General features: G+C 39.6%; 1 protein-coding gene across 6 annotated transcripts in view; it reads right to left on the bottom strand.

Moving 5' to 3' along the window:
* Positions 1-26,396, bottom strand: part of LOC117601308 (glutamate receptor ionotropic, kainate 2) — a 75,467-nt gene that overhangs the window by 17,733 nt on the left and 31,338 nt on the right. For all 6 annotated transcript variants that reach the window (XR_004580636.2, XR_004580637.2, XM_034317920.2 and 3 more), the window contains exons 4-8: positions 23,224-23,475; positions 17,667-17,842; positions 17,176-17,229; positions 16,924-17,088; positions 6,922-7,074 (exon numbers count right to left, since the gene is read on the bottom strand). Coding sequence is in view for 4 of the 6 variants with exons in the window: in XM_034317920.2 (XP_034173811.2) it covers positions 6,922-7,074; positions 16,924-17,088; positions 17,176-17,229; positions 17,667-17,842; positions 23,224-23,475 (800 nt within the window). In the remaining 2 variants the exon portion in view is untranslated. The remainder of the gene's footprint in view (positions 1-6,921; positions 7,075-16,923; positions 17,089-17,175; positions 17,230-17,666; positions 17,843-23,223; positions 23,476-26,396) is intronic.

The following is a 26,396-nucleotide window of genomic DNA, read 5'->3' as shown; positions in this document are numbered from 1 at the left end:
TTAGCGAATTCTCTTGTGACCCATTTGTCGATTAATAATTTCGAGCACGGTCCACGAACTCACAATAGCAATTCACTGGCTCTAATTAAGTAAAAGCGAATTCCCAGGGAAAATATTTTCCAACGATCGATATCCTTATTAGTTTTATTCCAACTACGTTTTTTCCATCCGTTGTTTGATCGTCGATTCCGCAAGAATTTCAGCGAAATATTTTCCTCTTTTAAATAAATCGAGTTAAATTAAACGTGATGCCTCGAGATTCAGAGATAACCAGGTAAAAAAGCTTTTGGCTCGAAGAAAATTGTTGCCTCACGAGAGGGAACTGTGAATTAAGGACAACACGTAGTCTTCTTAAATTGATGGACGGCTGTTTGTTCCAGTTTAAAGCGCGCCACTAGGATCTAAGTCGCCTCGAAACGACGGATAACTTTTGGCTTTTGGGCCAAGGATGCTTAGAATCGTTAACTAGAATCGTCGGATTAAAAGGATAATAATTTGACTAAGTCAAATGGATTACCCAAAATATCCTAGAATTTTACTTCTTCACGGTAGAAAAAAAATTCGATACAATGCATGGAAAGATACTTTATAATTTACAGAATTATTAAAAAAATATTGCACATGAAAATTCCGAAAACATACGTGTACATCTCGTAAAAGTTTCAGTTGTTCGCTTCTCTTTAAAGCAGAATTGCCAAAGCTGTATATTCAATAAGTGGCGTGCATAGGTGACTTGTTAACAACAAAGCAGGAATGTTTCAATTATTCATCCTTCTCCTGGTGTATTTTTTGAACGTTGAAAATTTCGATTTTTTCGATTTCCCGACGAAAAACTAGTTCACCCTCATTTTACTCCCTCTTCGCCGACATGTCTGCGACACAACTCGCGTCCAGACTACTCGTCACTCCCATAGAGTTCGTAATACGATTTAAATTCACACGCGATCCCGTGGCTGGCGACGGAAAAGTTTCGCGTCCGAGCCGTATTACGTAACGCGAGCGGTTTTCAACGAAAAAGGAAAAGGAAAAAGGGGTAAATCGTTCTCTAACTTTCCAGTGGATAAACACACTACCTTGCACGCGCGTGTAACAGCAACAGCAACAGCAACAGCAACAGCAAGAACAACAACAACAACAACGGAACAGGTGTGGTAATTTGTCAGCATCGTCTTTCGCGCTCGGTTTTTCTTTTATTCTCCGCGTTTTTTCAAGCTTCGTTGACTTCACCTTAACGAGAAACGAGCAATATGCGAGCACCAGGATTGTCGAGAGCTTAATTAGACCTCGTCAGCTCCGAGTCGCTTCATAATTCTTTTAGACGCGGTTGCGTTACAATTTATCATCCAATGCCGACTTTTATTTTATACTCTCTCGCGTTTTTCCCGCGAAATCTGCCGGCGTTTCTGCACAATGCGAATCGTCGTGATAACGCGCAAACGAAAGTTCATTCGGGCAATTAGAATAATTAACGAATGAACGGATAAAAATGTTTTATGTACGACTGGAATTACACAGGTAATTCGCAGTGCGAAATTGAGACTAGGAAGTTAATAAATTAATGCTTAATAATTTGTAGTATCCTGTGTCTGATTATTCACTGATATTTCTACTGTGGCCATCAATATATCGAAGCTATCAATTCAATTTAGTTTATATCAAATATAAACTTTTCAGTGTCTTTGAGATGGCTATTTCCACTTCGACGGACAAAGTGTTAAACCGATGTGAAAGAAAAATGCAGCATGGAATACGAATACAGGGACGATATCGTTGCAAGTGGAAAATGCAGTTGCAAGTGGAAAATGCAGCTAGTTGCGCGTATAAAATCAATCTACGCTAATGGAAAATATCGAAAAACCGCTCCGTTAGTCGTTTAAGTAGAAAAACCAGGGAATGGTCAGACGTTCGGCGTAATTCTAACGATGGTTATCTATCTAGGCGTCTCTCGTGTAAGGCAACTATTAAATTATAAAGCTCTTTTATTTTGTCTTTTTTTTCAACCCTTGGCCTTTAACAAATGAAATATAACATTTCAATGAAATTACTTATATTCTCGACACGATAAACCTCTGTAATCGTGATTTCAAAACGACGAGCACACAAAATGTGAATGAAAAACGCATCTAGAGAATCGTGGGCCACCTAAGTATCTCATCACATCGGGGAATAATTACACTAGAACGAGCGGATAACGAGCGTGCGATACAAGAGTATAATTAACGTGGAATCGTCGAGGGGTTGTTCGTTATTCAATCGAGACATCGCGTCCTCGTGAAACTTCCGTTCAATCGGTGCAACGAAGCAAAAATTGATCCTTTTCAGAAAGAAATCCCAGATCGCAATTAAACTGGTTAACTGTCAGCTGACTGGCAATAAAGGCCATTACAAACGTGGTAACGTTCTATGTTTATTCATTGGTGCATGAATTTAATTCAGCGTCGATCATGCGGAAATCAAACTGAATATCGTAACGACGGATATTACACGAAGAAAATGTGGCATAACGAACGAACGAACGAACGGTTCTACTGACTCCTCTCCCGGCTGTTTTATTTTCTACGGGTAGCGTAGAAATTCCAAGCAATGAAAACGGTCACGAGTTACGGAAACAGATGTAGCATTCACGCTATCGTGGCCCCCGGTTATTCGTGGCAATTACTTCTCGTTCGGTTCAATTAAGCCGCGCTGGGAAGGAGCGTAATATCGCGGGCCAGGATTTAGGATCGCGTCGAAATGCCCCATTAGGTAGCAGAAACTAACTTAGTTACACCGTCGACAATCCGGGATCTCGAGATCTTGACGCGCACCTTGAAGAAGCCTTAATTCTTCGAATTAACATTCTTTTTTTTTTTCAAATTCAAGACTAAATTATTTTCAAAATTATTTCAAACTTCTATCGCGATAGAGTTCTTTAAAAAATTATGTTAGTCCAGGAGCTATTATTCGTATCACTGTCGATTTATCCACTATCCATCGAGAGAGATGAGTTATTTTGCATTGCTAATGACAACCGAGTAGCATTTAGTCGGTATTTGGAAGTATGCCAAGGCACGTGAACCACCTCGCCTCTGCCTATCGACGATACCGTCCACGTACACCCCGAGATATTCAATTCCGGTTCACAGACAGCGAAACGTCGAGTACTACCTCTAAATACGAATGGGAATCGATCTTGTATCTGAATTTTGAGCTTGTTTCTTATATAGCCCATTATACATTATTAATTATGTATGTACAATATTAATTTTATAAGGTTAATAATAGATTTTTGAAGAATAGACATTTTTTTTTCTATATAACTCGTGCCATTTTTCACTGTTCAGATCAGACCGATTACCATCAAAATCTTTGTTTCACATCACAAGTGCTATTCGAACACTGTCCTCTCGTTCTGGCATTTCAAGCAGTTGGAAATCTCGATCGAACGAATATCGAGAAGTATCTGGCATAAGGGTCATTCGTGGAATCGTTCTCCCTTGTCGATTTTTCTCCTAGCTCGACGAGATCGTTATCGAGGACACGTATTACACTGTTTTGCGATTACAGAATTTCACCGAATAGAACAGTGGAAAGTTTGGCAAACGTTTGCTATCGATAAGATCGATAAGATCGATCTACGTTATTCGGCGCCGTGTCAGAGAAACGGTAAAAGTTTCGCGTATCCATAGAGAAACAGGGTTCTTTTCCGACCGGAAACGATGGAATCAATGAAATTATTTATGGTTTCCTTCGTGTTTGTTCCTCCTAGTGAAGATTTCTCGCCGTGCATTCGCCTCGACAAAGTATGACGATTATTCTTCGCAGAGTTAAAATCCTGTTACTCCGTAAGGTCTTTAACCGAGATTACATATGCCGTTTGGTTTTCTTTTGTCTTTGCCATTGTGCAGTTAATAACAATCGATACCCGCTAATTTTGATGGAACTTGAGTGTGATACATTGATGGAAGGAGAAAGAATAATAATATTGGAGATATTATCTTTAATCATTTATATTATTGCATGCCGTACTAAATATTGATATTTCGATTGTGGCGGTAGACGATTTTCAATTATATCGACCAATGAATGTAAAAGGATTGGGTTTATTGCTCTGTTTTTGCATTGAAACCGTGTATCCCCAGTAGCAATATGCTTTTATTCTTATCGTTCTTTTATCTTTGTAGTAACAATAAAATCCACGTAACTGACATTGTACCGTACGATTTAATGGCTAACGACGCAACCGGAACGAAATATTTTTGATTGAAATATCATAGCTTGAATCATAAAATACCGATTCAACAAACAATTTTTGTTGGAATTACCAGGTATTGTAAGAGGGAAAAATCTAGAGTGTATAAAACTGATTTTTGAAATTGAACATTCTACTCTTTTATTTTACAATCAGAAAGAATATCAAGATCTTGAATAAACACAAGTATTGGAGTACACATTGTAGGAGAGGGGAGAGGAAAAGGCAGGACGTTTCGTCTCGGGATCGTCTGTCAGACTTGTCAGTGGGGTTGACAACAGACGATCCCTCCCCCGACACCCTAACAAACCGAAATTCGGAATTCTAATATAATCGAACTGCTTGCCGAGCGACCGCCAGCGAGAACACTGATCTCCCCGATCATCTCGTCGCCACCTAGCGGTCCCCGGCCCTGACTAAATGCCTCCAGGGGGTCGAAACCCTCCTCTCCTCCTCCACTAAACGCCTGAGCTCGAGTACCGTGCGTCACCGACTCTCCGGATGGATCCCCAAGAAGCATAGTGAGATAAAAAAGGAGATTCCATGTTTCGGAAGGGTTTAAATGAACCAAAAGGGTTCCTCTGAGAGGCAATGAGTCAGAAACGTTAAGAAGGAAACAATATCGCGTCGGGAAATGGTAAAAGCGTTTCGTAACGGTGCCCTAACGACCCATTTTCCCGATTCACTGGCCGTAAGTACGCATTTCTAAATTGAGAAAAGAAGCTTTTTCAACGGGCAGTGCCAACGAGGATAAACAAGGGAATGGAGCGCGTGCCAAAATTCGGCCGAAAGATGCTCGGAAAAGCGTATGAGCAAACAACTAGCGGAATAGCTAATCCGGCGATAAACGCGTTTGGAGAGGGGCCAAGTAGTTTTACGGCTTGAACGTTATCGCGTGACGCTTTTCAAACGTGGAAAAAGGATCGTTCATGAACGGTTGTTAAACTGTAAACAACCAGACGCGTTTAAAATCGTCACGCGAACGCGTGTATCTACGTTAAAGCATCGGGTCAAGCGGATTACACCTGAATCCCGATGAAATAAAAACGTTCCAATGCTATTTCGTTTGCACCCTCCAACGGGATTACGTATAATAATTATTTACGTTCGCGAATGAAATTCCTGGTGTCCACAGATCTCCAGAATGTACGGTCCTTGTACCGTCGAGATTCTGCAGGCGAAGGGCACGCTCAAATATCTGGAGACTATTAGAGAACCACCGATATTGGAATTTAGCCATCCTGCTATTAAATTAATGGTAGTCCATAAGTGTTCCTCGAGGGTACGGTCACGAAGAGCCACGCGCGGACACTCGGTACTCTCGAGGATTATGAACGAACTCGACTGCCTCTCGCTGAAATTATTGAACGTTACCTAAGGCGTTACGTCCCCGAATGCTGTGTCTTTAAATTAATTAACGAAACTTTCTTACCTTCATTTTTCACTTGACAATCAAAATATATAACGAGTTTCAAATCTTACTCCAAAAAGAAAGAAGAATATTTTATCTAACGATACAACGATCGGCAATACGTTAATAAACGACGATGGTTTAACTGAAAGGGAGAGTCTCTGGGCAAACAAGACGGTGAAAGAACAGAGGAGCTCGAAAAAGGCTGTGGTTGGTATGTGTGACAAATTTGAAATCATTCGTTATTTCCCGCATACATATCGTGAAATGTCGATTAAAATTCATAGAAACAGCATCAAACAGTTTATCGATGTTAGTACACAAAAACGATTGAATATTATTGGACAGTACGCATCGATATGTCGAAGTTTGAAAGGTGCTACATTATGGCGATCATAATTCATCGGTATTAACGGGCCGGGGTGCCAATACGTGTATAATTCCTGCGTTGCATACGAATACACGAAACAAAATCAGTTATCGGGAACGTTATTGACGTGGCCGATCGCGTTTAACCAAACATCCAGCCAATGAAACAATTATAATTAAGTGAACCTTTGCGATTATGACCCTTTGATTTAGCCGTTTCCGATCCCTGCCGCGGTGTTCATTATCGCGATTTCGCCAGAAACTTTCATTAAGTAGCCTGCTATTGGAATTGCGTTAATTGTTACCGACACTTGTGGGAGAAATTATTAAACAATTATAATGTAACGTGACCGCGATGGGATTATATGATTCCAATCTCTTATTTCATTATATTCACGCGTATGAAGTTAATTATAATATGATAATTTGTAGAGATAATTTGTTAATTAGCGAAATCTGTACAAAGCCACACCTTAATTAAATGAATAATTCTATTACAGCATAATTAGGGAAATATGAAACCAAATGAAGTTATTGAAAAACGAGTTATAGAATTCTTAAAATCAATACAGCAGACTGAACATTTGTATAATAGTAATTCGTATATCCTTTTGTGCGAGAGGATTGTAAAACGAGCATTCGCAATTATCCAGAATACAGTTGATTTTGGCAGCGAGTCAAACATCGCGTATCCGTGATTCATTGAAAACCATCCCTTAAATTTCTTTATACGCGTGATAAATGCGGTTACTTGTTGAAAATTAATTCAATGTGGACTCAATTATTCGAAATTTTTCAAAATAATTTATAGCTCAAATATTAAAGGGGGTGAATTTCAAGAAAAATTCAAGGTTATATGCTCTTTATCAGTGACGAAATGAATTTTCAAGTAATATACCCTAAACCTTACCGAGTTTATGTAGTTGATAAGAGACAACCCTCCGTCCCAGGGATGTTCCAGTTCGCAGGAAATATTAGCAGGTCTTAGAGCATGGGACTGTTCCAGGGTTCTTAATCCCACAGCAAACACCTGGACGCTGTCGTACATTAAGGCTGGTTCTGCCTGGAAAAGAAAAAAAACAGAGACACTCTTCTCAGTGTCGGTCATTTGCTGCCGTCACGACGCGAAACGTTAAATATTTGCGCTACCACTCTTTTCTCGACGACCAACCAGGGACCTGAATTATGCACCGAGTTAAAATCACTTGCTGGCTAAAGGGTTGTTAGAAAAATTATTTCATACCACCAGAGACGGAGATGGAACTTTATTATTTCTAAAGGTATGAATGTTTAATTATTTTAGTAAATAATTTTCTTACGTTATCATTATAAGAATAAAAATATAAACACGTCTAGCTTGTATTTATTTTACTTTTACTGTTTATACAAGAACCTCAAGGTTTCAGTGAAAAAGAAAAAGAAAAACGGAAACGACCATAAAAGAATCATCATAACTATGTTAATGTAGAGTTTGTGGGTAAGCAAAGAGTACAAGAATAAACGTAAAGAAGCAGACCAGGACTAATTTGGTTGGTCACGTATTATTCAACATGGTGTAGGAGACATTCATAAAGGCGTCTGCACGCGTTGCGGTTGCTATGAAAATAATCTAGACCCACGTCAAGTTCGTTGGAAAGGAACAGAAATGCGTGACACCGGTGCTGTGACGTGTAACTACGAATATGCTTTCATGTCCTCTTTCTCTTGAATCTTTATAAGGTTAAAAATATTCGTTGGCCGAAATTCATGAAATTTCATACGACCCAGCTTTTGCTCTATTTAGAAATAATTAAATCGTTCGTCAGATTCACATTCGTACTTGAATGTTTTCAACAGATCCTCTAATCGTCTTTGGGAAACTTTCGGATTAAACAGAGGAAATTTTGCGTCTGGCTCGTTGTTGACTTCAACAACTTCGCGGTAATTAATATCATCCGGCAAATTACGGGGGCGAAATTGAGATTCTATATTTCTTATAGAATAATGTTGATAAATTTGAGACGTTACTGGGATTAAATATTAACACTAGAACTACCAAACGGTTCAAAATGACTGGTTTCCAGTTTCTTATTTCAAATTATAAATTTTGTCGAGGTATTTCTGGTTAAATGTATGTTGGCTGTTATCGGGCTAAAGAATGAATGTATCATCCTTTATTTACTTAGTAATCTACATTATTTGCAACTTAGAAATAAGTGTGCATCAAACGTCGGTAGTTCTAGTGTTAAAAAATGAAATGAAAGTTTTCTATTAAATTTTTGCTGTATTCAATTATTTCCATATGCTTGTTTAATTTGCCCATTCGGAAAAATATTCTTTTTGTCAGTCTGTTCGTTACGCGGTATTGATTAGTTGTCTCTCATTAGCAGAGGAGTGAACCGCAGATATGAACAAACAAACGTCCCAATAGGCTCGAGGTTGGCCTTTGTTCTACCGTTCAGAAGCGAGCGCAATGACGTGGAATACCACTAAAATGAATCGATCGGAATTGTTTGACACGGTCCACGTTTCTACGTAGCCAACAGGATATTCGATTGAAAGCCGAGAGCAAAGCCCACTCGCGTCAAAAGGCTGTTATCCTCGAAAATAATCAGCGTTAACAGCGGATGCATTATCGGCGTGGTTTCGTGAATGAAAGTAATATCGGGCAATTTCCTCAATTTCAATAGCTTCCGGTATGAGAGGATACGGCGGTGCATGCTGCGGTAAGAAATGGATGCAGTTTGGAAAATCAGAGGGAGGAATAGTAAGAGGATTCTTGATATCTTTAGACTAGCATAGAGAGAGGAGTGAATTAATAGATGGAAAAATTGCTAAGTCTTTATTTTGATAATTTGGCGAAATAAGAGTTAGAAGTCTTAAGTTTGAACTGACAAGGGAAGTTCGGTAACTCGAAAATTTCGATTTTCTTTAAACTTTGCAGGTTTGTTGGGCTAAAAACAAAAATTGCACTATACTTCTCTTGAGGTCCCCTACAAACCTGCAAAGTTTAAGGAAAATCGGCATTTTCGAGTTATCGCACTTCCCTTGTAAGTACCGTGCGTCGCCGATCTTCCGGACGGATTCTTGGTATCTATAGGAGAAGATTTTGAGCAACGAGAAACAAATTTCTAAGTTCAAATGTTATCTATCTAATGGTACTGAAGGCCAAAAATCTAAGTTCTTCTCTGGACAGAAACCAGAGTTTAAGTGATGCAAATCGCCGATCTTCCGGACGGATTCTTGGTATTTATAGGGGAGCATAGTGCGAGGAGTTGGCAAAATACAAAATTTCTGAGTCCCCATTTTTCTAATGTAGCAAAGTAAAACCTTGAGAGTATTAAATTTCAAAGTCAAAGACTCAAGTCCCACATGTCGCCGACTTTATGGACATATTCTTAGTATTTGACTTAAATAAAAATCATCGTGCAGTGGACAGCGATTTTCAAACGAATGTTCATTAAAGCCACAATTTCGTTATCGCGATAATTTTGTTGGCATTCATTGGAAAATTAGAAAATTTGAGAATGCAATGCGCCATATGACGCTATCAGAAATCTCAACGTTGTATGGAAGTTGGTATAGTTGTGCTGCGGACATACGACGATTATCTCGGCTTAATTGGGGCGTGCTTTTAATTAGCCTAAGTCCAAAGTAACGCGATGAAGTTGCGACAGCAGGACTGTTTAATTTCTGTACCAAGCCAAGTCTTGCACAATTCGCTTCCATTCTCGATTGTGTTTTCCACGTGCAATCGATACCTATTTGTTTTCATGTTCATTACTTTCATAACTGAAATTACTGGCAGTACGCAAGTCAGAATTTCAGTTCGAAGTACGTGCACTGCTATCCCTGTAGTTGATTAATTTCAATGAAAAAAGTACGTGGTTAATTGGGAACAGTTGCATTCGATCATTCAACCAATATTCAAGCTTCGTTGAATGTTACTTTTTATTCTACAGTAATCCATGATGGAGTCAGTGAACTATGGTACAGTTATTGCAACAAATAAATGTCATTTTATACGAGCATTCTCTCAATGATTTCAGTTGATTCCTCGAAATCAATCTTTTATTTATTTCAAATATTTCGTTTTTGATATGAAATATCTTATTTGTAAAATATTTTGCATTTTCTTGTCTCCAGGAAGATAAAGAAAATTCCACCGCACTAAGTCTCTAAAAAACATCTTAAAGCAATGTTCGTTAAATCCAATTAAAAATTCTACGATTTTCAAGAAAATTCAGTAAAAGTTTCCTTTTGTCTTTAGCTAAGTTCAAGAAATTCTAACGAGCCAGATCATTAAAAAAGATTCTAAAGTAAGGTTAATTAAATCCAATTAAAAATTCTACGATTTCCAAGAAAATTCAATAAATCTTTCTCGTAAGAAGTTCCAGCACGCGAGTCGTAAAAAACGATCTTAAAGCAGGGTTAATTAACTTCAATTAAAAATTCTACAATTCCGGTTTATTGGGTAGTTGGCAAGTATTTATCGCAGGATATAAATTTTTCCAACTATTTCCACGAATCTTGCAGTTTCAACATTCACGAGAGCAACAAACTTCCAGTAACGGTCTTAATCCTCGATCCACTACGTCAGAAGAATCATATCTCAAAATTAATTCTTGCAGTCGGTCATTTTTTCTTTCCGCGCGCTGCACGACCGGCGGAAATTCAACTCACCGGCCGGAAGTCTGCTTTCGAGGATCAGCTGGTTCATTAGCATTTAAAGCGAAACGGGAAACGTCGCCCACTGTGCTGGTGCGCGACAGAACCTCGTATGTGTAGAGGTAATTACGACAACCGAAGTTCTTTTGTAGTTGCTCTAAAACGGAACAATGCTTTGAAACAAAGCTTGAATTTCTCTAAATTTTTTCTTTTTTCGAAATTACTGAAAGTTAAACACCAATCTGCTTGTTCGTTATTGAATCATTTTAAGCTATATTTCATACTTCAAATTTGCATAATTCATTCTTTTCAGGCAGCTATTTCTCATACGAAATTTTACTCATGGAACATGAATTTAGCAAGTTGCATATGAAATTCACCTACACCTACTTGTTATGCGATACGAAACGATCGAGTTACTTTGTTCCAAACCAATTAACAATTCAAATTAATCGAAACGCGAACGATCGTAGAAAACAAACACAGGTGAAATTCTGACAAGTGAATAACAGAACAGAAGGTGCATAATGTTCGATTATTCAACGCGTATGTTATCGAGTCTGGAAATGCGAGCGAAAGGATTTCAAGTGAAATGTCTTTTTCATTGTTCACTCATTGAAAATATTTAATATTTAACCCCTTAAACGTTACGTTCAATTACGAACGACCTGGCAATTGACGTGTTAAAAGGCTGTGCAATTTTAAACAAATTGACACGTAAACAAAGGGAATATTACGAGTAATTCAACAAATATTCGCAGACACGTCTTCCTACGCTATTCAGTTACTTTTACGGGGTAGAAAGTGGCGCAACATGGCTGCAAAACGCTCCATTTACAGCGGGTGTGAAATTTAAAATCTAATAAGCGGCTTTCGAGTTCGCGACGCGATTTCTCAGCTTCTCGTACGGTTGAAAAGGGGAGGTTTACCCCGCGTCGCGCCGCCCTTATATCACCATCGTGGTCGCACGAACCAGCCAGAGACAACTGTCGGCTGCCGGATAAAATAATAAAACGCTTTGGCCACGAGATAGTCTGATTTACGGCGGCGAAAGTAAAGGTTATCCTTGTTCGCGCCGTGGATTCGGTGATGCATTGGTTGGTCTGGAATGTTGGAGAAACGAGAAAAAAAAAAGAAACTAGAAGCACTAGGGATGGGTTCTTTGTAACATATCACTATGGTTATCCGTGGCCAACGATGAGTATTTTAATTTTTTGAGGTCCCCAGAGAAATTTGGCTGGTGAGAGGAATTTTTATTTTTTGATTTCTATGTTGCATAATGCGGTGGACTATAGAAATAATTGGTGCATTAGCTTTTTTCATTTATTTTTCACAGAGAAAAGTAAATGACATTAAATATTTAATTAGTTCGTCTGATGCCTTCAATTAGCCACGAATTCCTATAGGTATCGTTTTCTTTTTTTTCTTCTAATTAGCAGTCAGGATAGTCTAGCACGCGTTGCAATGTAGAAGAAACAAATCAGTATGCAAGTATCGTCCACGTGTAACAAACTCTTCGAGACCATGGGTGCCAAACACGCACACACCTTTATGTTTCTAACAATCGCTCGTCTGTTCGATCTATATTTTTCAGGATTCGTGGAAAGACCCGTCTAACAGGTGCACACGCTTTCCCGAAGCGAGCTCACACCCTTTGGTTAACTCCGGTAGGATCTTCATCTTCCCGAACCCTTCACCCTCTTTCAGCTCACGCTTCGCATCCTCTCCACACACGACGGTCTAGCGTTGATTGTGACCAAGTTTTTTGCGGAACTTTGAGCCGACTAACTCGGTCGTTTAACAGCGAATAAAAAGGAGAAATTCGAGTGGAACGAGCGAGAAGGGATGAAAAGAATCGAGGAAAGGGATGGGGGATCTCGGTGGATTTGGTGGTTGTAGCGCGACACCCTTGGGGAGTCTCGAAACAAAAGCTGTCCCAGCTAATTTCAACCCCGAGAACTCTTTACGAGGGGATGGAAAGAAGACGTTGGAAGGTGAATGGGACAGTCGAATGACGAAGGGCTGGATGACAAGTATTGTTACCCTAAGGAGAATTGTTCTGACCAACCTCGGGAAATATTGAACGTTCTAGTTTATCGTTACAACTGATGGAAGTTGTAAATCAAAACCAATTTATTTTCTTCTCTTCTTAATGGTATTCAGCTGGGAATATGTAACTTTTGTATTTTGTAAAATTTTGTCACGACCTTATGCACGTATCTACTAATTACAAATTTAATTATGGAGTATTTATTAAAAGCAAAGTTGTAAAATTGAAGGCTACAGATTTTGCATGGTAACCAAAAAGACAGAGAGAGCTATTATTAGTTTCACCCAATTAGCGAAATGAGCGCAACGGTCGGTCGTCGGGTGATTAGACTCGTATGGTTTCCTTTCGCTTTTCAGCGAGATTATCCTCTCACAAAGAACATCGAATGAAGAAGAAATCGCATCTCAAGGTTCGTCCGTGTGCTTGTTTCAGCCCGACTAGACTGTCAGATCAATTCGAAAGTGTTCGCAATGAAAATTTTCAACGAGAAAAATTGTTTTATTAGAATAAAAACAGAAAGGTGTAGTAATATTTATGAAACAAAAGAGGTTATTACTCGACGAGAAAGTGCCTAATTGTAGCCTTGTTCTTATTGTCGCCTCGGTGGCTGAACCGTATTGTTTCGAAGCTTCTTGTCTGTAAATGAAGCAGCAACAACAGTAATTCTCTTCCGCGGTATCGTTTCACCAAGCAACGGAATTCTGAAGGAATTAACTGCCTTTCGTTTCGCTTTTTGCGAGCAATCAACGGGAAAATCTGTTTTACACCCTTCGTTCGAGTAAGAATGTTTCAATTTAGACCCAGGTTTATTGGTAAAGGAATTTTGCTGAAAATGATGTGCGAAAATCTGTAACAACGCATTGAAATTCATGGTATTTGAAATTATTCAACGAAACTTTACTTCGCTATAAATATTCACTGATTAAAATAACTAAATTCAAAGGGAGAAAATTCCATCAACCTTAACGGTAGAATTTCGCTGGGTACTCGAAAGCAAAACATTAAATACGAGCTCAACCGATGCCGGAAGTTGAGCGGTTGCCGCGGATGTAATTAGAAAACTCTTTCTCAGCCCCCAGCACCGCCGTGAATCATAAATCTTCCCCGAGTTCTTTAATCCGAGCGACTCGTTCGAAACTGTACCCTCACTTTTTACCTCAAAGTACGTTTACCTTTTTTCTTTATTCTTCCCAAATAAACGAGAGAAGGGATCGAAGGAGCTTGCTTAGCAGGAATCTGCGTAGCTAAGGGAGAAATTACGTTCTTCTAACCGTTCAATTATATCGCGCTAACGCGTTCAATTTTCTTGACATCCCTTTGTTCGTCAGAGAAATCTTCGGTTCATTGAATTTTCTTCTTCTTTCCCCCGTCTCGTTTCTCGATCGTCGATTCAAACGAGCCGTTTGAGGGTACTTTAAACGAACTCTTTGCTTCTAAAAGCCAACGAATTAAGTCTTCTACTCCGGGAAAGAAATACGATTCTCTTTTGGGACAGCTATTCTCGCGACTCTGTCTCTTGGCGTGTTTTATAGGAAACGGTTGGAAACATTTGGCGGGACAAGGAAAAATCTATTTCTCGCTCTGATAATCGTGTGATAATTCAAGCTGAAACATACCGAGTCATCTGGCCCGTTACTTTCCTTTTATGTTAATTTCCAGCAACGAGAAATCAATGGTTACCCATATGCCGGTGATGTTTAAATCAATTTCCATAGTCCATGGAACCCATCACCCATATATTAGAAATTCTTCGAAGAAAAGGCTAGACTTTAAACAGACTAGACTAATTAGCTACATTCTTTTCCCAGAAAAGAAGCCTTACGAGGAAACCCTGGAAATATGATACATCCCAAATAACATCGGCGAAGACGTTGGACGTTGAAATATCGTTACCGCGAAATATACAAGGTTGACCAGGGTAGCAAATGATTCTACTTGCAAAAATAAAGTTAAAAATGTAGAACAATATTTTTTAATTATATTACTTGGTATGCGAGATAATCGAATTTTAATTTTCGGTTTTCATTCTTGTAGAAAAAATATTTACCGAGATAATAAGTTTAGTTAAAAGTCTGATGTAATTTATTCATCGGTTTATTCGCAATTGTTATCGTTTCTTCGCGAGCTTGCAAGCTTGTTTTCACGAGCAACAGCGTTACGATCGAACCGAGAAACGGATATGTATTTCCATGGGAATTTGGTTATCCTGACGAACCCTGCTGGATGGAATAATAAGAGAACCAGCTGGCCGGGTGTATCTCTCGTAAACTCTGACACCCGTTTACATTTTCAGAGAGAGGAACATCGCGTTATTAAATGGAAGAATTTCACATTGAATGGCCAGACGTCTACGGAACGTTTTTAAATTTTATCAACATGCTTATACAGTGGGTCAGAAAATTATTCGCTCACCGTTTAAAACAGAATACCTCGTTTAAAATTGGACCAAATCACTTAAGCTTTCTTGAGAAGCTATAAAAATTAATTTACTGAGTTATGTGCTTTTGTTGTTTTAAAAAATTACAATTTGTTGAAACCGTGAGAAAAAATACTCGAGGGTAACTTTTCAACTTCTTTATGTGAGTCTCTAATGAAAATTTAAAATATGTCTTTCGTAGATTCAAATAAGTTATGTGTATGCTGAAAATTTCATCGAGGTCGGCCAATTTACAAGTAATTTTAGATGAAAAGTCACGATTTTCAGATATTTTAATTACTTGTAACTTCTCAGTGCATTGACCGAATTTTCAGTATATAGATTAAATTTACAAATCTCATATTTTAAATTTTCATTTCAGACTCAAATAAAAAAGTTAAAAAATTGCCTTTTACTATTTTTTTCCCGATTTCGACAAATTATAATTTTTTAAAACGACAAAAGCACATATCATAGTAAATTAATTTGTATAGCTTCTCGAGAAACCTCATGTCATTTGGTCCAATTTTAAACGAGGTATTCTGTTTTAAACGGTGAGCGAATAATTTTGTGATCCACTGTATGTCTACCTCGATGCAGAAATATTTTCTCTTATTTTCTATGATTTTCCGAAAGCCAGACTCGTTCAACGACGAATTCATTTAATTTTCCTTTGCCAGGAGCCTTGCAATAGTTGAAACACAGAGATGTATGCGAAAAAAAAGGTAGGCAACTAACAAAAGTCCGGTGCGTTTCAATCTACATGTAAATCCAGAAAAAATACGCACGTTCACGCGTCGTGAACACAACAAGGTATAAAAAGGACGATGTTCGTGCTGGCTTACGTGTTTCATTAAAGTACCTCGACGAGGAAAATTTAGCCAACGAAACTCATCATCGTCCTCGCCACTCTTCATCCCCCTAACGAACCCCGTTTGTCGACGTTTAAACCCCGTCTGCCGCGACACGATTTCGGAAGCTCTCTCAAATTATTTTACAGCCGAACGAAACATTTCGTTTCATATCGACGGGACGAACTGTAACAGCCGGTTTTCCAGCGAGTACTCGAACCCCACATCGGTTACATTGTTTTAACATCCATGGTCGCGAGTCGACACGTGTCTCGCAGTTTCCGTCACCGGCCTCGTTTCGCGCCTCCGCTTTACGATCAATAAAGTATCACGTCACTGGGCGCAAGGATTATTTTCGACATTTGTATCCTGGATAAATCGCACCTCGGTTTTCCATCGTTTTCAATCGACGCTCACGGATCCCTCTTTTTTTTCAAATTTAAAACGGTAGTCGTTTAGGAATAGTCGAATTATTGAGATTTCTTAAAAGTAAAAAATTGCGATATTGGAAATTTTCAGTATAACCTTATTAAAAATAAAAATTCTTGTAACATTTTATCATTGGGAAGCGATCTTTGTCTCTGGATTTTAAAAGCGTTCGCGAAAAAATTTTCCCATGCAATATTGCACTTCCTCGGTGTAACCTTATTACAAAAATAGAATCTATAAAATTTTGCAATTTTCCATCCCTGAATATTGAACCTCACTTTTTAGTAGAGAAATATTGTCCCGAATATCATCTATTCCTAAGGGACGAAGCTAGTTGTACGTGTTCGTATTCACGGATTGGCGAATAAAACGTAAATCGGACGTGTTTAGATAAGCGAAATACGAAGGATCGTGCAATAACAAATCGCGCAAACATTGAAACATCGTGCGACGGGGGGTAGGGGTGGATATTTGATCGCCGCGAGGCACGACAATCGACTGTACGTAGAAAAATCTTACCTGTATAACTTTCGATTTGTTGAGGATGGTATTGCCGGATGGCTGGTATCGTTCCATGTCCCTTAAGATTCCACGCACACCCACGTCCTCGGCGTCTACCAGACGGAAGGCAGTGATATTGACGAAATTGTACTTGAAGTCCTCGAGGTCGAAGGTCTCGATATCCTGGAAAACGAACAGACGGATCGAGTTCTCGAGCTGTCCGCTCGCCTCTGGCTCTTCCTTCGAGTACCCAAGCCCAAGTGTACTTACGAAAGTCGTGAAGAGATAGTGGTACTTGTAGTCGTTCATTTGCAGCTGCAGGATCTGAAAGCGGAGTATGTACATATACGTATAAAAGGATTTATTTCCACTAGTATGAGCCGCGGTTATTGCCTCGATTCCCCTCAGCTCTCTACAATTTTTTATACGCGAAAAATGTGTTGTTTTTATTGTTCCATAGAATGGTGGTTGAAGCTTTTTCACACGGGTAATTCACATTTGATGGCAACGTTCGATGCACTGAAACCTCCAACTGCTAGTGATTTTATTTCTAACACATTCATTGGTGCTGTTCAAATATCATGCATTCACAATTCTTTATGTAAAATAAACAGAGGAATATTGAGAATTGCAAATAACCGTTGCAGGTTTCATGGAAACGAATGCAGAGAAGAATGGATATGACCCCGGGGTGGTGTTTACAGCAGAAAGGATTATCGAAGCCACGGTCGTGGGAAATCGATACAGGAATATGCGGTTACCATTCGCAGAAAATGATGCATGTGCTCCGGTTTGGTATCCACGATGAGATTCCGTATTTCCTTGCTTTTCATCTCGGATAGAACCTGCCGGTAGGAATCCGGGTCGGCCTGCCTGAGGTTAACCTCGATCTCCCGAGACTTCGGCGACCTGACGAGCTCTCGTAGCTTCACCAATCCTGAAACCAGCACGAGAGGGACGCGATTAAAGCCTTGTGTAGTAAGCGTCGATTAAAATGGAAGCCAATCATCTCGAAAGCATTCGTTCGTTCGTTCGAAGACGTCGTCTCTGGAATTTTATTCCCGTCTCAACGACTGGCAATTTGCTAAACTTCTAGGTATTATTAGTTTTCTCGGCTCCGATATCAATCCTCATACCTCGTCGCCTCCTTTACGACCACTAAGAGACGGATGATAATTAGATTCGCGAATGATCATCAAAATTTATCGCAATTCGATCAAACATTTTTGTAATTTTGATACAGGCTTCGGCAACGGTCTAACGACGGTGAAATATAATAATTTCTTGATGAATCTTCTTAGACATTATTAGGCCGACCGTTTAATGGAACGGAAACCTGTGAATCGCGTCGCCCGATGAAATCAATACTTTCCACCGCCTAAGTAATCAAGGTATCATCTCGACTTGCGGGTCTTCCGAGGTTCCAGTTCGTTCCCTTTCAAGTTTCCACTCGAAACTTGCTCGTTTCAGATCCTCTGTTCCCTCGGGCATCAATGATTCTCACCATCCCCCCAATCAATTCTGTTTCTCCACAAACAACTAATTCTTTTCAAACACGATTCACTGTATCTTGCAGAAATTTTGGGAAAAGAATCGTGGATCGATCCATCGATCGACAGAGACAAATCCATGCAAGGATTATAATCCTCGAACAAGAAAAATGGAATTTAATTGTCGCCAGTGGGTGAGATAAGCTGTGAAATTTTGTGGGTGAAATTTTGTCAAATTTGCAAACATTCAACTTGCTCGTTCGTGCATTGACCCGTTTCGAAGATAACGACAATGGAAAGGGAAATATTGTTTCGATCACTGTTCCACCACAAGGATTCTCTGTTCAGTTGTTCCTTATCGAAAGCTATGCTTTGATAAATGACTAAAGACAAAGTCAATTGTAACAGAATTAAACGAATCATATTGTTTGAAATTCAATAAGCTAAACGTTTGTCTCCGGTTTGAAAAATTTCAGAGACGCATCGAATGAAAATAACAAGAAGATAAATCATCGAGTAGAAACATTAAGGGATTCCTTTCGTACAGGAAGCGACCAACTTATAAATCCCAGCACGCTGGTGTGTCGGGTTCAACGTACGGGAAAAGATAGCTGCTTCAATTACTGGTAGATTCGAGCGGATAAAAAGAGAAGCTCGCGGTTCCGGTCCGCGAAAGAGGATGATTTCTCCGGGGAGACGAAAATTCAGCCGCAAAACAAATTATTATATCGGCATTTACCTACTCTAATGACAATCGTTTACGATCGTGCTTCGAATACCGATAAACCACCGGAGGGGGATGAAATATTGGCGAGGGTGAGCAAGGAAGACGGTTCGTCCTTCGCGCCTGCATCCAGCGATGGTTGACAGTCGAGGCAATCGAATTGCTCGCGTTTTTCCGCTCATGCATATTTTATCGAAACAAATGGATCGATCTCGATGATAAATTACCATCAACGTCACGGTTCTTTCGTTCTGCTGCCTTCGCGCTTATCAGATAATTCAGGTAGATTGATATCCCACGTATTTTCCAAGAGCACCGGTGAAACCTGTTTAACGTTTTAATTCTACCTCGCAGAGACATCGATTAACCGGTTGCCTTGGTTACTTATCGGCGTCGATCAACGGCCAACCTGTCGAATTAATTTTAACACGCGAAACCGTATGAAAACAGTTTAATAGCTTTTCAAGACACATGTAATACCAATTACATTATTGTTCCATTGCGTGTGCGTCTGATTTCCACATTTCCTCTTAAATCTGTCGCTTCGAAAAAGCAGCGATTGCATTTTTTTTTTCATTATGAAACTTAAACGCCATTAAGGGGGGCACCTAAAAAAATCGATTTTTTGGAAGTCATATTAATCGATAGTAGGCAGATCTGAAAATATTTTGCCAAAGTTTCAAGTCGACTTTTTTTTGCAAATCATTTGTGGGTCAAAAAATAAATTTTTCTTTAATATTGAATAAATTTGTCAATTCTCGACTTTCTAATATTTTTTTTAGTTGAAATAAAAATATACGCCGTGAACAACAACTAATTTCTATTATATAACATGATTATATTGTAATAAAAAAAATTGCTCAATTATGCAATTTTCAGCGTCCTAAACCAGGTTCCCTTGAGTTAGAGGATTATAGTTGTCCGTAAGGAAAGTGTTGAAGCTTCTTCTTTTAATCCCGCAGTCGCGTTGACGATCTTCTATAAAGCCAGCGATAAAGGAACCATTTGACATTTACGGTTTTATTCAAGGGACACTTCCGTCGCGTTCCGCGATAATGACGGGGTCGCGGCTGCTTTAAATCGCATTTCTCCTCGCGTAACGAGACACCTCGTGATTCTTCGTTTAGGTTGACGGCTAGATAGCCACGCTACTCTTTAATCTCGATGTCCGTCACGAAAGCGCCGTTAAACACCGAGGATTCTTCTTTCAACTGGTAAATCCACGAAATCTCTTCCTCCCTCCCGTCCATACTTTCTACTTTTCCCTTCTTATCTTCTACCATCCCCCTCTAACCTGTCTCTTCCGTTCCGTCAGGCACGTTTCGTCATCCTTTATTTCCCTCAGCTTTGTATTCTCTTTGCTCGCCGACTCTGCCCAAAAGCTTTCTTCTTTTCTACGGGAGCACGTATCCGCTCCATCTTTCAACCTTCATGCGCGCGAATCGCGAAGAGGAGACAGCGGCAACTCTTCGTCACAACGATTTACTTGCTATGTCGCGCGTACGTGGCAGCAGACTGGTTACATATTTCCACGGGGGTAGTTGAGGGCAATGCACCCCCCCGGAAGCGATAGACTGCTGGTTCCTGCCACTTTCTACGACAGATATTTCGGAAATCTCAGACGTCAGACGGTATTGCTCGACAGCTAGCTGCGTCTGACGCGAGGATTTCAATGCCTTACTACGGGATTATTTTCATTTTTCCTCGAGGAAATACGCACCGGGATGCCACCGGCGCGTGTCTCCGAATGTTGGAGCCAGAACTTTCGAAACTTCGATGCAACGATGGCTAAAGGAAAATTCAAACCGTCTGCGTTTGCAAGGATATTAACAACTTGCGCTTGGGAAATTTGAGGAAACGTCGAGGTAACTTTGCTGAATTAACGAGAGAGGTTCGGTGATTCGAGTTACGTTAAATTTCAAAGGTTTCAAGCCTCCTACGAATAAATAATTTCATTCGAAGACGTTCAAATTTCTATTTCAATTCCCACGAATATTTTCCTTTGCTCCTTTTTTCATCTCTGAATGGATATGGAAATTCGCGCGGCGAAGTGTCAGAAGCATTACCGTGAAATGCTCGTTAAACACGATGCTCTCTCCAAACGGTATTCACTATTCGTGAATTACAGCAGCATCATTCAGATCGAAGGATAAACGATATTCTATCATTCGAAAGTTTCAAATACGTCCTCGCGTCCTCCCATTGTCCACGGTGTTCCGGAAGAAAGGCGAGCGTAGCTCGGTGAATAAAGAAGGATCGAAAGGAAAGATCGACAGAGGCCACGAGTGGTACGGGTCCTGCGAGTTTCACAATGCTTCGATGATAGTCGCAGTTGAAGGTTCATTGGCGATTCTCGAGGCGTAAGGAAACGGAATCCGACTGCCAGGATTACGGGAAAAGGAATGAAATGCTTCCACTCCGACCTTCGTTTCTATCTTTTCCTAAAGAACAGTTTTCCTCTATTTTATCCTCCCTTTCGAAGAATGATCCTTTAATTGCAAAGGATTTTTCTATTTCGCCGAATGAAACTTTGAATTTAATGTAACAGCTGAACGAGCCTTATCGCGGGTAGAAATCAAATCGTAACTTTCAAACGTGTTATTCAATCGACAAACCGCTGGAATCAGAGGAATTCGAGTAACTTTCGGTAGTTTCGCCAACTTGAAGTCCTTACTGTTCATTGCAAGTCCATTGCCCCTGGGATCAAGGGAGTTACGCGGCTCGTCGAGCAAAGAACTTGTTCAGCTCCAAACGTTGAAATTTTTTAACGAACCTTTCGTCAAATGGTTGCACGAAAAGTGGTGGAACTTTTAAGGGAACTAAGTAATTGGCACACTAAAAATTTAATAAGTATCGACATGTTTTCAAATACAATGTCGCTTGAAATATTTGGCGATGAGACAGTAGGAGAGATTTAGCACCAAAAAAGTTAATTACAGGCATGAAATTAATACGCGGCAAGTGAAAATAAGTGAATTGAAATTTTCAACGAGCCGTTTTGTGAAGTTTAGCTTCCGATCCCCGGAAACTCCGCGGCTCGATGGGACACGTTGGCATGAGTAACAAGGCTTAACGTTGGGCGGTGTCCCATTAAAGCATTATTAGGATCGTTGAAAATTCGTTTGATAAACAGGGAGTGAGGAGCCGTTTGTTACGAGCCTCGAACGCGAGCTAATGCACTCCCAGCTGAAATACTGCACTTATTATATTTTCTTCGTATTTCTTCGGCGGAGAAATTTTCATCGTGCATCGAATTAACTTTGCTGTATCAGTAGATATTTATGATAGTTGTTCAGGGTAATTCTGAATTATGGGTGAAAACTGTTGAAAAAAGAAAAATAAGAAACACGGTTGCCTTAGAATTTATAGCCGTGTTCGGTAAATTTTGAAAAAAGCAAATAAATCTCGGAACTGTCTAAATTAAAAGCATTTAGAGAAGGAGAGAAAGAGCACGCGATGCCAAGTGTTCTTGTAGATCATCGCGTCGAACAGTCTTTTTGTCATGGACATTAAGGATGATGCATATTCATAATCTCTGCTCGTTTTATGCGAATAGTCGCGTGGAGAGTGAACCGTGAAGTAGAACATGTATAAGCTTTTGTTTAATATAAAAATCGAAAGTCGAATAGAAGGAAGTATCACTCGATTACTTGGAAATAGTAATGAAATAATATCAATTAATAACCGTAGTTGGCTTTCAGTCGCAAAAACTGAGATAATGGAATTCATTCGTAATGAGAAACGTCCTCGTCCTCGTCGTACCAGCGAAGAAAACGTCCTCTGGGGAGGAAATTTCGTCTAATTAATTCGCGAAATGGCGGTTTAAACTGCTCGAAGGTTCCTTCCGCCACTTGCTGCTCGTTCCGCGTTCCGCCATTCTTTGCTCTTGATCTTCTTCGACGATGAATAATGGAAAGGTACCGAAAGGAATTGTGTAAGGTGCAGGTGCACCCTATCAGACATCGTACGAGCTTTATTTTACAAAGTTTCATCGCAAGAATTCTAATTAACGTTTCGAACGGCTCTTTCAGTTGTTATAATACAAGGAAAACGAATGATTTGATTATTTTTATCTTATGGTCTAGGTTAATTTTCATCACTCACCGTAGTCGTCTTCGTAGATAATGGCGACCTTGGTCCAATTGAGGAACTCCATGATGTCCTGATAAGCGGCGTTGAGTAAAGTTTGTGCGGGATAAAGATTGATGCTGAACTCTTTCGCTTCTGTGTCCAGGTCCAGCCTGGCTTCCAGATGTGGAATGTCCAGTGCGTCGCAAATGCTATGGATGTGTTGGCCCAGAATGGGATCGGACGGACCGAATACCGCTTGCACCCCATACTTGACCTGTTGACACGCTGCAAACACACCGTAAATTGATTTTCATTCATTGCTTTGCTCACCTAATTTACCTTGAATTAATAACGAGTACAGTTTGAAACATCAAATTAATCATTTATTCTGATATCCATAGTTTGTCTATTGTTTTATATCAATTCAATTTATTTAAACAATCATTAATTGTTAATATAAGATTATGGGATTAAAATTCAATGAAACACAAGATATTTTATCACAAAAACTATTTTTATTATAAACTAGGAAGGACGTCTTTACTCTACGAAGGCTGAGCTAAGAAGTGAGGCTTTCTGCAAAATGCATGGCAGAAAATCTGGCGCCCACTTCCATAAAGAAAACTAACGGCCTAGGTCTGCAACGTGTTTATTATACAGGCCTTTAGGTTTAAATACAGCCAGATGCCCATTGACTATGGTTACTAACAATAAGTTAGACCCTTTTCTTTACAGTGCACTCAATGTCTCTCAACAGCAAGATTCATTTTTGTTTGTAACTAAAAGACCAAATAATCCAATAGTTAATTATAATATATGTATAAGTTTAGTGTGATGTAAAATAATTGTGGAGGTATATTCATATTATTTTAATTAATTTAATAATAAATAGTGTACAATTTACTTCTACGTTATGGATATAAATTGCTTGCTTTTCTATGGGGTTCGCAAATCCGTGTAATCGTTAAATGAAATTTCGTGGCATGTTCGTTCGCTGTAGCATTACAAGGAGAAATCTGCGAGACCGAGAACAGCCCATTAAGATCGTACACGCGTAGATGACTAGAGAACGACGTTAATACGGCATTAACGGGTCGGTAAAGCTGAATACACGAGCGCAGTTGTCGTTTCACGCCGTAAACTTCCTTTATGGCTATTCGAAATTGTTTCACGGACAGGCGAAATGTCGATTATTACCGATAATGGCGTTATTCTCTCTCTCTGTGTTCGACGTTGTTGCGTTCGCGCGCGAAACTTTGATGCGATATCAATTCCCTTGATAGCTATAACCCCGATTGTATCTGTACTCAAAGGGAGAAAGAGAGGGGCGAAAATAGGATCAAGGGATGGACAAGTGGAATTGTCGTTTCCTTTGCCAAAGTCAAGAATTTCCACCATGAAAATTTTTTAAGTATATTTTTCCAGGGATCAGGGTGAATATGGGGGCGAAGGGTATTGAGAATCGAAGATTCATAGCTTTCATAGCCTACTGTACTGTCATCCTTGCTTCCACGATCCTCATTATTGGCTATGGGAATCTCGATATAGGAATCCCATATTTCTCAATGCTTTGAACCGTCTACTTTCTATATAGCAAATGGCAATGTAATGCATGAGGAAATAGGTATACATAGAAAAATTAATATAAAAATGAATGGACACTTTGCAATTGGAACAAAGATGGTCTATTGACTCAAGTGTTAATATCGTATCAATGTTCAACAGAATCTTGTCTAGCTCAATCTACTTCGAGTAACATAAACGTAGAAACGTGACGAGCGAACACCGTGTCGGTTATCTTGTTCCAGTAGCAAGGATTATTACTGCAGACCTGTGTACTACTCAGATACCAAGTTAGCCAACTGCGTAGCCTTTCAAACCTCAGAGAACCGGTCCTTATGCCGCCAAGTTAATACATTACACGGGACATGAACTGATGGATTCAAACGTTCCACCGGGAACAGCAATTTCCACGTGCCGCTGTTACGCTGCGCGGTTTCGAAAGGCTGAGACACGTGTCGGGTAAAACAATTAAGACTCTCTATGGAATTCAATCTTGTCGCGGAGACGAAACGTTCCGAATCGAAAGAACAAATTGCAATCATTTTGGCAAATACCAAAAACCGAATTATTATGTAATTAACATGTTAACATGAAATCACAATTAAATTAATTAAATCAGATTAAATTAAATTAAATTAAATTGAAATAATGGAAAAATTTTAATTTTGTAAAAATAACTAAATAACGAAATTTAGAGCTTCGATATGTTCCTCAACAAATGCCGATTTTCACTGCGGCATTCAACGTATTAATTAAAAGGATAGGAGAAGATAGTGAAAAAGACGAAAAATTTTCATCGAAGCAAATAATCCTCGTTGTAAATTTTCCGTCGTTTTGCTCAATCTTGCAGCAAATTCGACCGATTCTCGAGCCACTCGACGAGTTCCAAGCATAAAGGACTTATCTACTTACGACCACGTCCGACCGACTTCCCAGCACGGAAGATAAAGCGAGCCCGGTATCTATCATCGTTTCCCCCGAGTTGCTGATGACACATCGCCCCACGAAATGTTCCGTCCTGCAGGCCAACCCCGTGGAGCCAGTTACGCGTCGTATAAATTATGACAATGACGTCGGAATTTATGAACCCTCGCGACTAGACGTTCCTTCGATTATCAGTAGCCAGAGAGAAAATATCATCAACCAGACGAGGTTAATGAGTTACGAGCACGGGCTAATTACCAACCCACATTCTCGGCTCGTTAAAACATCACGGATATAACTGTATTCCCATTTGAGGGAGTCATTAAGGCACAGATACGATTCGCGTTTCAAATTTATATTCCGAAGCCATAACTTTTGAGAAATTTGATATTCAACCGGAAAACTCGATGAAATCTGAAAAGCTTCATTTACAATTTAATAACTCGAGGAAAAAAAAAAGGAACGAAATGGGAAAAGTATGGTTGTTCGGAACGCGTGCCCCGCGGTCGTTTCCATTTCCACTTTGCTTGTATTTCGTTTATTCTTTAATATCCGTCCTATTAGCGGTATCCTTTGTGTCGGTGATTTTGCCTCGAGCGGTGGACAAGTGGAAATGACAGAGGAAGAAATGGAGAAGTTGAAGAACGGTTAAAGGTCTGGGTAAACGAAAAGTCGACGACAGACGCGGTGTAAGAGTGAAGAATTGATAGCGATCGGTA

This window comes from Osmia lignaria, chromosome 6 (genome assembly GCF_051020975.1).
Source record: "Osmia lignaria lignaria isolate PbOS001 chromosome 6, iyOsmLign1, whole genome shotgun sequence".
Lineage (NCBI taxonomy): Eukaryota > Metazoa > Arthropoda > Insecta > Hymenoptera > Megachilidae > Osmia > Osmia lignaria.
The sequence above is the reverse complement of the archived record's forward strand: the minus strand, read 5'-3'. Positions and strand labels throughout refer to the sequence as shown.